At 53.2% G+C, this 11,850-nt stretch overlaps 1 protein-coding gene across 1 annotated transcript; it reads left to right on the forward strand.

Annotated features, from left to right (window-relative positions):
- The first annotated feature begins 414 nt into the window (after positions 1-414).
- LOC142466158 (phospholipid scramblase family member 5-like) lies at positions 415-11,634 on the forward strand. The gene is made up of 8 exons (XM_075570980.1): positions 415-852; positions 953-1,421; positions 2,313-2,387; positions 4,081-4,273; positions 5,464-5,575; positions 8,308-8,407; positions 10,728-10,786; positions 11,238-11,634. Exons 2-8 carry the CDS (start codon positions 989-991, stop codon positions 11,262-11,264), a joined length of 999 nt encoding a protein of 332 aa, XP_075427095.1. The 5' UTR covers positions 415-852; positions 953-988; the 3' UTR covers positions 11,265-11,634.
- Positions 11,635-11,850: the final 216 nt, after the last annotated feature.

An 11,850-nucleotide genomic window follows, 5' to 3' on the forward strand; every position in this document is an offset into this window, starting at 1 on the left:
GTGGTCACGGCGGGTCCGACTCTTCCTACTCTGACCCCCCCTCCAGCACACAAAGCCCGCAACCCAACATAAACTCACCGTTATTAACCCCTTAAGGCAAAAGTGGCCAACTCCAGTCCTCAAGGGCCACCAACAGGTCAGGATTTAAGGATATCCCTGCTTCAGCACAGGTGGTGCAGTCAAATACTGAGCGGATTTCGGTGATCCAACACACAAGGGTTAACACCGCATTCTCTTGCTGAGGGGGAGAATGCGGTGTTAGCCCTTGTGTGTTGGATCAATAAAGTTCTTTGAAGTATCCCAGCAGCCTTTCTGAGTCAGACATGCGCAGTTGCGCCGAAATCCGCCATTGTATCTTTACGTGGAAGTCGCCTATAGCCGTCCGTGGGTGAGGAGGCGGAAAGTACAGTAAGTAAGTATCAGATTTACCCACATAACATTCACCCACATTATCTGCATATTACTGAACGCTGTCCTGAGCAAAGCAAAGACAACGTGACCAGAGAATATTCTATTTTACTGTGATTGATAGTATGTGTGTGTATATACTGTATATATATATACTATCATTGCAGCGCAATGTATCACACTGCACTCTGGCACGGAAAGGGTTAGTCTGATTGATGGACAGTTGTTGTGGGTAAAGAATGTCCGCTGTCTTTCTATCCTGTTCCTTATAATCCCTCCAAGAGTTTAGCTGTCTCTCCTTCTCCTTTCATGTTGACTCCCATCTCCGGGGATGACAGGCCAGGGCCCCCTGCCGAGAGGATTTAAGGAGAATCCGGGTGGTTGGGATGGAAACAGTAGCAGTTGGAGGGGACAGGAGATAGGACTGGAGGTCGCTTGGATTGGGTAAGTCTGGGGCACACAATCTTTTCAGCTCTGTGAGACGCTGTGTATGTAGCGGTGACTAATTTGCATTTATTGCTCTTGTTGTTAAATGATTCACCAGGTTTAAGGCAACTGGTTTCACTGGTACATTTCTAGGATGTCAGTGATACGTTCACAACCGTCCCCTTTTGGACACCTCAGGAGAGAGAAGCACATCGAGCACCTCTCTAGGGTCGCCAAACAAGAAATGAAGGTCTGTAGGTGTCTGGAGACCCCACACCTACCACAAGCTGCTCCACGGGACAATGTTTTGGAAAGTCCACACAGAACCAAAGAGAGGATTGAAGAACACAGACAAAAAACTCTTTGTTATCCCAAAGGTGTCCGAGTAATGAGGAAAGGATGTGGCCAGGTGACCAGTGCAGCTTCTCCCTCTGCCCCAGCGTCCTACAGAGGACCCAGGGAGGAGAAGCTGGGGATGAAGAAATCTTTAGCAGCGGTTCCAGAGCTGGAAGAATTGGCCTCTTCCGAGCTGCAGGTTCTGGCAGGAGCCCAACAGTTCTGTATAACCTCCAAAACCAAAGCACAAGGTGAGGAGCCTGGCAGGACAATCCGCACTTCTTGTACCCTGGCAGGATAATACACATTTAAGACAAATGTAAGCGATATGTGGAGTTTTGTACTGGAGGAAATAAAATTGTAGGAGATCCAGAGCATGACGGACAGAATAATCCTGGCATCATTACAGCCTGTCCAGAGGAGCTCACAAGCTAATGTTAGCAATTTAGGCTCAGAAGGAACAATTTCGACTTCATTGGCCAGTGCCTCAACGCTCCTATGTATATGTAGTAGGGGCGGCTAAACTCAGTCCTCAAGGGCCACCAACAGGTCAGGTATTAAGGGTATCAATGCTTCATCACAGGTGGCTCAATCAAAACTACTGAGCCACTGATTGAGCCACCTGTGCTCAAGCAGGGATATCCTTAAAACCTGACCTGTTGGTGGCCCTTGAGGACTGCGTTCAGCCACACCTGATATATAGTATGAGCGTTGATAGCATCTGCTTTGTTGGTGGAAGAACATTGATGTTGATCTGTGGGACGCCCATGGTCCCGGATGGATGCTATCGCACTTTATAGAATAAGGGAGTCCCATGTTTGCCCAGTGTCACTGTCCTTAGGGGACACAAGTAAAGATTTATTCATTATATTGTTATGAAAAAGATTTCGATGGATCTTGCAGAACCCTCTCAGAAAGGTTATCCACCTGCAGGCAGGGATTTTTCATGTGTCTCTAACACTAAACAGATACAAATATACAATCCTTGATGTTTGGAGTTGAGGAGTTGAGGAGTTGAGGTGTTGAGGAGTTCAGGTGTTGAGTTCAGGTGTTGAGGAGTTGAGGTGTTGAGGAGTTGAGGAGTTGAGGAGTTGAGGAGTTGAGGAGTTGAGGAGTTGAGGAGTTGCCTGTTTCTGTTTCAGGACTGAGCTGTCACCCGGAGAGATCATACATAATATCCACGCGGGCGGCCAAGAGATTACTTGTGGCGGTTGAAGGTAAACTGCGCCATCTTTAATACTGTTTCACAGGAAAAAGCAATAGAAAGAAATGTGGGGGGGGGGGGGGGTTTGTCTCAAATTGTTGTAACTTTTATCGGAACTTTTCCTTTATGGGGGATTCTTAAATAAAGGACAAGGGGACACATTCACCAACCATCGGTACCGGCTAGCGCCTCCGATCCCGTTAGCGCCTCCGATCCCGTTAGCGCCTCCGATCCTGCGTTCTCTCTCGTTTAAGTCGGTGGGCAAACCCATACCGGCGATTGTTGAATATGACCCAAAATATCTATCTTCAAAATATATAAACTAAAACAAGAAAACAAATGACTGTCGGAATAAAACCTTTATCAGTCGGTGGGACTTTCGGCGCAGTTAGCGAATTGGCTATACTGCACGTTATTAAAAAGTCCCACAATCCTTTAAACGCAACAAACATTTACTTTGCACATTTAATTGTTCTCATCGGGTCGGCTCCGGAGATGTGTTTGTTTGTTGCAGGTTCTTATACATTGTAACGGACCAATATGAGAATTATCCAACGCCTATAATTGTACACGACGACGACGATGATGATGATTCTTGAGCTGTACATCACAAAGGAAGGTGCTTCAGACTCTTCTGGCAGCAAAGGAGTTAAATGCTGCTGCCCTAGTGCAGGGTTCTCAACTCCAGTCCTCAGGACCCTCCCCCAACAGGTCAGGTTTTCAGGATATCCCAGCTTCAGCACTGGTGGCTCAATCAGAGACTCAGTCAGTTTTTTTTCTCAGTTGGGAGAAGGAGCGGCTCAGTGAGTAAAGACACTGACTGGCACTGAGTGTGAAGCAGGAGAAGGAGCGGCTCAGTGAGTAACGACACTGACTGGCACTGAGTGTGAAGCAGGAGAAGGAGCGGCTCAGTGAGTAACGACACTGAGTGGCACTGAGTGTGAAGCAGGTGAAGGAGCGGCTCAGTGAGTAAAGACACTGACTCTGGCACTGAGTGTGAGGCAGGAGAGGGAGCGGCTCAGTGAGTAAAGACACTGACTGGCACTGAGTGTGAAGCAGGAGAAGGAGCGGCTCAGTGAGTAACGACACTGAGTGGCACTGAGTGTGAAGCAGGTGAAGGAGCGGCTCAGCGAGTAAAGACACTGACTGGCAGTGAGTGTGAAGCAGGAGAAGGAGCGGCTCAGTGAGACGACACTGACTGGCACTGAGATTGCTGCCAGGGAGCCTGGTTCAATTCCCGGTGTCAGCTCCTTGAGACTTTGGGCAAGTCTCTTTATCTCGGTGTGCCTCAGGCACCAAAACATAGATTGTAAGCTCCACGGGGCAGGGACCTGTGCCTACAAAATGTCTCTGTAAAGCGCTACGTAAAACTAGCAGCGCTATACAAGAACATGCTATTATTATTATTATTGAGCCACTTGTGCTGAAGCAGTGACCGATGCTGAAGCATTGACTAACTGAGCCCCTGTGCCGAAGCTGGGATATCCTGAAAACCTGACCTGTTAAGGGGGGGGGATTGAATTTCAGCGCCCCTGCATTAGAGACATGTTGATATCATACTTTTTAGGGTATACACGATAATTGCCCCTAACCAGCTGTTTAACTGAAGGGGATATGAGGTGGTGAGCGCCCCCCCCCCCCCCCCCCATGGCTTTGTGAAGGTGGCAGTATGAGGCACAGGTTCAATCCTTGTCCTTCTATGTCAGACTCCAGCTGTCTGTGCCTCCACCTCTGTGGTCCTGCCCGCGCCTCCTCCCTCCACCTCTGCGACCAGACCACGGAGGAAGTCCTGCGGTTCTGCAGACCCTACAGGGTGGATGTGTGCTGCCTGTGCTGCTGTCTGATGGTGATCACAGTGTTCTCTGCTTCTAGCAATCTCATTGGCTCTGTGCAGCAGAGGTGAGTAAAGAGTGGTACTGAGTATCTTGTGCTTTGTAACAAAGTAACAGAACAAGCGCTCAGCGTCTGGGGATATCAGGTAACACCCAATCAATGTGAATAGAAGTCTTTAAAGTAGCACTCCCCACCCCCCTAATTGAGGTTGGGGTGCTCAGGAGCGGAACCCCGCACTCTATTTTCCACTCTGGGGATCCCCCAGTTTCCGAGGTGTTTACCAGTGAAGTCACTGCTATTATTTCCTGACCATCCAATAGGAGCCGCAACTGATGACATTGTGGTTTCCTATTCGCCTGATTTGGTGGCCATTTTGTTTCCCCTGGAGGGCGATTTAAACCTAGCAACTTCACTGGTAAGTATCTCGGGAAATGGGGGAATGAGCAGTGTAGCTCAGAGGGACCCCCGGACCCCATACCATATCATCCTGTAATAAATCGGGGTGTAAGTAAAAATGGGTTTGGGGGATTGCTGGTTTGCGACATTATTACAAAACACAAGCGCTAATAAGAGCAAAATAATGTGCATACAGCGAGGCACAGGCTGACCCTGCCGTGCCACGGAGACCGTGCCACGGAGAAGCTTTACCAAACTACTACTGCTTTCAATATGATCCCTTTGTTATATATAAATCTGGTGCTGTTTTTTGCACTGCGTTTGCCCCGGTTTTGCAGCCGGGAGATCTTAGTCGCCCTAAAATCTGTATCATTCACATGAATTTATCTAGCAAAGCTACTTTTGTTGAGTGCGATACCCTCCCAGCAGGTTCCCACTTACTACCCGTCACGGGTAGAAAGGACATTTATCAGTCATTTGTTTTCGAAGCAACAACTGCATTTCCTGTACGTTTGCCCATGTTCGCTGCCCACGTTCGCTGCCCACGTTCGCTGCGCACGTTTGCCCATGTTTGCTGCCCGTGTTTTCTGCCCGTGTTTTCTGCCCATGTTCGATGCCCACGTTTGCTGCGCACGTTTGCTGCCCATGTTCGATGCCCACGTTTGCTGCCCACATTTGCTGCCCATGTTCGATGCCCACATTTGCTGCCCACGTTTGCTGCCCATGTTTGCTGTTCATGTTCGATGCCCACGTTTGCTTGTTTGCTGCCCCAGACTCGTCCCCCGATCCTGTGCTGCGTTTGCTTTGCAGGTTGTGACCTTTGCCTTTTTTGCGCCCCCTTTGCCCCTCGGGGGGCCCAGGTGGAGCCTTTTCAGCCCAAGTCTTGTAGTGTGCGACTCGGAGGGGACGGAAATCATGGAGATTAGTGGCTCGTGGAGTGCGTCTCGCTGCCACACTGACCAGGAGTTCCAGGTAACCACACGGACCCTCACTGTGTGTACTAAGCAGTGTCCTGCCACGACGCCTTCCTGAGCGGGAAGACACGGAACAGGCCACTGACATGAATATGCTGGGAGGTCACTTCCAGCGCCGGAAATAGGGTGCCAGGTGTCCAGTATTGAACCGGACTGTCCTGTATTTGGACACTCTGTCCTGTAAAAAATGAGCGGTAATACTGGACGTGTATGTCTATACCGGTATAATCTCTCTGGACATGTATGTATCCGGTATTACCTCTCTGGACATGTATGTATCTGGTATTACCTCTCTGGTTGCCTGCTGCTGGGTAATTCAGCCAATCAGGAGGAGGCTGAGTGTGGGGCTAAGGAGAGGAGGAAACAGCATGGAGGGGAGAGCATAGAAGAGCATAGAGAGGTGTGTGTATGCGTGTGTCTCGAGCGCATCGTACCTACCTTTCACCATTGTGTCCAGTATTTTTGGAGAAGCCGCCTGGCGCCCTAATCGGAAAATGCCTTTTGTTTAAAGACTGCTTAGTAGATATGGCCCAGAATGGTTGTGACCCCCCAGAGGTAGGAACCTGGGGAGGTGCTATGATAGTAAGAGAAGGAAGACTGGTCACATTACAAAGGTCAGTCGGCCCTTAACGACACCCCATGTATTGTATATGGAGTAGTATGTTAAGAAAATAGAACATTTTAACACCGTGCTGGCAGCCCCGCCCCCACCCATCCACCATGCTGACACCTCAACCCCACCGTGCCGGCAGCCCCACCCCCACCCATCCACCGTGTTGGCCACCCCACCCCCACCGTGCCGGCAGCCCCACCCTCACCCACCCACCATGCTGGCAGACCCACCCACCGTGCTGGCAGCCCCACCCACCCACCGTGCTGGCAGCCCCACCCACTGTGCTGGCAGCCCCACCCACCGTGCTGGCAGCCCCACCCACCTAGCTGGCAGCCCCACCCACCCACCGTGCTGGCAGCCCCACCCATCGTGCTGGCAGCCCCACCCACCTTGCTGGCACCCCCACCCATCCACCGTGCTGGCAGACCCACCCACCCACCGTGCTGGCAGACCCACCCACCATGCTGGCAGCCCCACCCACCCACCGTGCTGGCAGCCCCACCCACCTTGCTGGCACCCCCACCCACCTACCGTGCTGGCAGCCCCACCCACCCACTGTGCTGGCAGCCCCACCCACCGTGCTGGCAGCCCCACCCACCCACCGTGCTGGCAGCCCCACCCACCCACCGTGCTGGCAGCCCCACCCACCCACCGTGCTGGCAGCCCCACCCACCGTGCTGGCACCCCCATCCACTCACCGTGCTGGCAGACCCACCCACCATGCTGGCAGCCCCACCCACCCACCGTGCTGGCAGCCCCACACACCGTGCTGGCAGCCCCACCCACTCACCGTGCTGGCAGCCCCACCCACCGTGCTGGCAGCCCCACCCACCGTGCTGGCACCCCATCCACTCACCGTGCTGGCAGACCCACCCACCGTGTTGGCAGCCCCACCCACCCACCATGCTGGCAGCCCCACACACCGTGCTGGCAGCCCCACCCACCCACCGTGCTGGCAGCCCCGCCCCCACCCATCCACCATGCTGACACCTCAACCCCACCGTGCCGGCAGCCCCACCCCCACCCATCCACCGTGTTGGCCACCCCACCCCCACCGTGCCGGCAGCCCCACCCTCACCCACCCACCATGCTGGCAGACCCACCCACCGTGCTGGCAGCCCCACCCACCCACCGTGCTGGCAGCCCCACCCACTGTGCTGGCAGCCCCACCCACCGTGCTGGCAGCCCCACCCACCCACCGTGCTGGCAGCCCCACCCACCTAGCTGGCAGCCCCACCCACCCACCGTGCTGGCAGCCCCACCCATCGTGCTGGCAGCCCCACCCACCTTGCTGGCACCCCCACCCATCCACCGTGCTGGCAGACCCACCCACCCACCGTGCTGGCAGACCCACCCACCATGCTGGCAGCCCCACCCACCCACCGTGCTGGCAGCCCCACCCACCTTGCTGGCACCCCCACCCACCCACCGTGCTGGCAGCCCCACCCACCCACTGTGCTGGCAGCCCCACCCACCGTGCTGGCAGCCCCACCCACCCACCGTGCTGGCAGCCCCACCCACCCACCGTGCTGGCAGCCCCACCCACCCACCGTGCTGGCACCCCCATCCACTCACCGTGCTGGCAGACCCACCCACCATGCTGGCAGCCCCACCCACCCACCGTGCTGGCAGCCCCACACACCGTGCTGGCAGCCCCACCCACTCACCGTGCTGGCAGCCCCACCCACCGTGCTGGCAGCCCCACCCACCCACCGTGCTGGCAGCCCCACCCACCGTGCTGGCACCCCATCCACTCACCATGCTGGCAGACCCACCCACCGTGTTGGCAGCCCCACCCACCCACCATGCTGGCAGCCCCACACACCGTGCTGGCAGCCCCACCCACCCACCGTGCTGGCAGCCCCACCCACTGTGCTAATATGTTCCATTTTCTCAACCTACTATTTTTTTTTTACAGGCAATAATTGGAGAGCAGTTAAGTGCCAGCTGACCCCCCTCTCCCCTCTGCGCTGACCCCCCTACCCCCTCCGCCCTGACAGCCCCACCCCCTTGCACTGCTCCTCCGAAGGTTCCATGAGCAGCCGCTCACCTCGTGCGCAGTCTGGGGCGTTACGTTTCTTCCGTGCCCGACGAAACCTTGTGCCTTTTGTTTGCAGGTAACGTCACGCGACGGGCGGCTCTTAGCGGTCATCTGGAAGAGGTGGCCAGGATTCCATGGAGACTACAACATGGACCATGACTTTTTTGGCCTGGACAGTGAGTGAGAATTTGTACTTAAACCCGAGTCATTTTCCTGGGCTCAACTCCCACCAGATGATGCAATAACTGCTTTGCGCTGTCTGTATAAATATGTATGTAAAGTATACATGTATTTATATAACGTCAACAGTGTACGCAGCTCTGTACAAGATGACAATACAAGGTAAATAAAGTAAGAACAAACCAGCGCGGTAGGTAAATGACATGAGGAGGCGCTGCCCCGCAGAGCTTACAATCTAAGTAATATGTTTGTAATATTCCCTTTTGCCCAGTGTAGCGATGGTCTGCAAGGAACTGTTACACTCATCAGATGCATAAAAATATAACTAAACAATGTCTGGTCTCTGGGGCAAGGTCAGGCAAAAGTCAGGAAGGGTGAGAATGAAGGGTCAGCGCGGGTGAGATTGAAGGGTCAGGCAAGATCACTGCGGGTGAGAATGAAGGGTCAGCGCGGGTGAGATTGAAGGGTCAGGCAAGGTCACCGGGGGTGAGAATGAAGGGTCAGCACAGGTGAGATTGAAGGGTCAGGTAAGGTCACTGCGGGTGAGAATGAAGGGTCAGGGTGGGTGAGAATGAAGGGTCAGGCAGGGTGAGAATGAAGGGTCAGGCAGGGTGAGATTGAAGGGTCTAGTCGGGTGAGACTGAAGGGTCTAGGCGGGTGAGAATGAAGGGTCATGTGGGTGAGAATGAAGGATCAGGGCGGGTGAGAATGAAGGGTCAGCGCGGGTGAGAATGAAGGGTCAGGGCGGGTGAGAATGAAGGGTCAGGGTGGGTGAGATTGAAGGATCAGGGCGGGTGAGAATGAAGGGTCAGCGTGGGTGAGAATGAAGGGTCAGCGCGGGTGAGAATGAAGTCAGCGCGGGTGAGAATGAAGGGTCAGGGCGGGAGAGAACGAAGGGTCAGGGCGGGTGAGATTGAAGGGTCAGGGCGGGTGACATTGAAGGGTCAGGGCGGGAGAGAACGAAGGGCCAGGGCGGGTGAGATTGAAGGGTCAGGGCGGGTGACATTGAAGGGTCAGGGCGGGAGAGAACGAAGGGCCAGGGCGGGTGAGATTGAAGGGTCAGGGCGGGTGACATTGAAGGGTCAGGGCAGGTGAGAATGAAGGGCCAGGGTGGGTGAGAATGAAGGGTCAGGGCGGGTGACATTGAAGGGTCAGGTCGGGCTGTGTAATACTGACACTGCACACAATACGCTGTGAGGCCCGCGCATTAAACTCCGTACGGGAAATAACGTGTCGTTATCTAAAACAGAAAAAGACGTTTTTTGCCTTAATGTTATCGCCGGAGCCACAAAGCCAATTACATACTACAGCTCATTATCACAGCGTTAACGCCAGGTTATTTCAGGATAGCGCTAAATTATCTTCAAATAAAGTGATGTTATTTAAAGTCGTGGTGTCACTCCCAGGCTTTTGGAAGGAAATAATACTACAATTCTTAAGTTCTAATTAATCCTGGCGTTCCCCCCAGCCACACACTGTAATAGGGTTTCTGTCTCGGGATTGTATCCTATTTCAGTGTCTGGGTGCGAGTAATGCCAGGATTAGGTACCACTTAAAAAACGTACCGTTATCTTTTGGCGTTACGATTAGCAGAGCTTTGCGGGTGCGGGATTCTTGTGCTAATGACTCTGTATATCATTCGTCCTCATGCTGTTTTTTTAGTGCCAGGCTGTTAACGCGAGTTAACATTACGTAACTTTCTTTAGCGAGCACAGCTTTACACCGTTAATGTTACATTAAGTGGCCTGGCAGAGTTTAGTAAATCAAGATTAAATACAAGTGGTGAATAGATGTCATTGTGTATAGCCCTTTGGAGAGTACACTGCAGGCTGGGTCCTTGGGAAACGTGTATTAAGTATTATTAGGTATTCACACTGTCACCAGTCACATAGATTAGGCCAGGAGTGGCGAATCTTTCCGTGGCTCCTTCACTCCCTGCTTGCGCCCCCCCCCATCCCTTACCTGATTTCTTGCAATAAATGATGCCACGTGGTCACGTGATGTTACTATGCCAACGTGACATCACATGACCCCACGGCGTAGTTTCACGCCCGTTGCCATGGTGACGCGTTGCAGAGGCCTCACGCGATCCCCCGGCATTCATTGAAATGCCTTGGGGGAAGAGCGTGGGGCCTCTGCAACCGCCACACCCCCCCCCCCTGAACAATCTTGCGCCCCCCAGTTTGTGCACCCCTGGATTAGGTCATAAAATGGTGTTAAGGCTGGAGACACGTCCGGCTCACTTACCTGGATGTGAGCGCACCGTTTAGTAAATATGTCCCGCTTCCCTTTTAATTCTAGTTCTCCTTTTCTCAGTTTCAGCCGCACTCAGTCCGGCTGAGAAAGCCCTTCTTCTGGCTGCTACATTTCTGCTGGTAAGAAACCGGTGGCGTGGCCCAAAAAACACGCACGGGGCCTGTAACACTGTGTTAAACTGCCAATCCTACAGAAATATGTTTACCAAAGTAATAACTGGGTTCAGTCCTCTATCTGCCTAGTGCAAGGGTGATAAGCTCCAATCCTCAGCCCCCCAACAGGTCAGGTTTTCAGGATAACCCAGCATCAGCACAGGAGGCTCAATCAAAGACTGAGCCTCTGATTGAGCCACCTGTGCTGAAGCAGGGACTCATAGAGCCACCTGTACTGAAACAGAGACTGATTGAGCCACCTGTACTGAAACAGAGACTGATTGAGCGACCTGTGCTGAAGCAGGGATATCCTGAAAACCTGACCTCTTGGGGAGCTTGAGGTCTGGAGTTGAGCACCCCTGCTCTAGAGAATGCAATAAACTCATCCAGCAAAATGATTTCTCTATTTGCTTTGCAGAATTATATGTTCTTTGAGATGAGCTGAAATGGAGACGGTGTGGGCCGGTCCGGCCAGGAGGAGAAACCGCACATATGTTGTTTTTATGTGAGCCCAAGAAACCTCCCATATCTGTAGTGCTCGTGTCCCAATGCTGCAATTACAGAGGCGCATTGCCTATTGCACAGGCTGACCTCTTCCACATAGTCCTATAACTCCTAACGTGACAAAACATGTATTTCCCTTCGAGCGTCTCCTGGGGGTTACAGAGGCCCCGCGCTCTTCCACAAAGCATTGAAATTAAACGCCGGGCAGCGCACCACGCCTCCTATAACTCACTCTACCTGGTCTCCGGCGGCTTCTGGTGACGAGTCACCATGGCAACGCAGCGTCAAATGACAGCAGAAGACGCGGGAGAACAGGTATGGGGAGGGCGCAAGCAGGGGTGGGGAGAGCAGACAGGGGGGGCGACACTGAAAAGTTTGCGCATCCATTCTACAGCACAGACACAGTTGTAGTTTTACACTAACGTAACATTTTAAGGTCAGATCTCCAGATACACAGTAACACTGGCCGCTGGGCTAGGAACGTTACCTGTGTTTTACCGGCGTCTCCTTTTTGTTGTTTGGATTCA

The sequence above is a fragment of the Ascaphus truei genome, chromosome 14 (genome assembly GCF_040206685.1).
Source record: "Ascaphus truei isolate aAscTru1 chromosome 14, aAscTru1.hap1, whole genome shotgun sequence".
Lineage (NCBI taxonomy): Eukaryota > Metazoa > Chordata > Amphibia > Anura > Ascaphidae > Ascaphus > Ascaphus truei.

Excerpts from the sequence above, each read along its gene's own strand:
- LOC142466158 (XM_075570980.1), top strand. The coding sequence starts at position 989 with ATGTCAGTGATACGTTCACAACCGTCCCCTTTTGGACACCTCAGGAGA. Across the intron at positions 1,422-2,312 it reads CTCCAAAACCAAAGCACAAG|GACTGAGCTGTCACCCGGAG; the intron begins GTGAGGAGCCTG and ends TTTCTGTTTCAG. Across the intron at positions 10,787-11,237 it reads TGGCTGCTACATTTCTGCTG|AATTATATGTTCTTTGAGAT; the intron begins GTAAGAAACCGG and ends TTTGCTTTGCAG.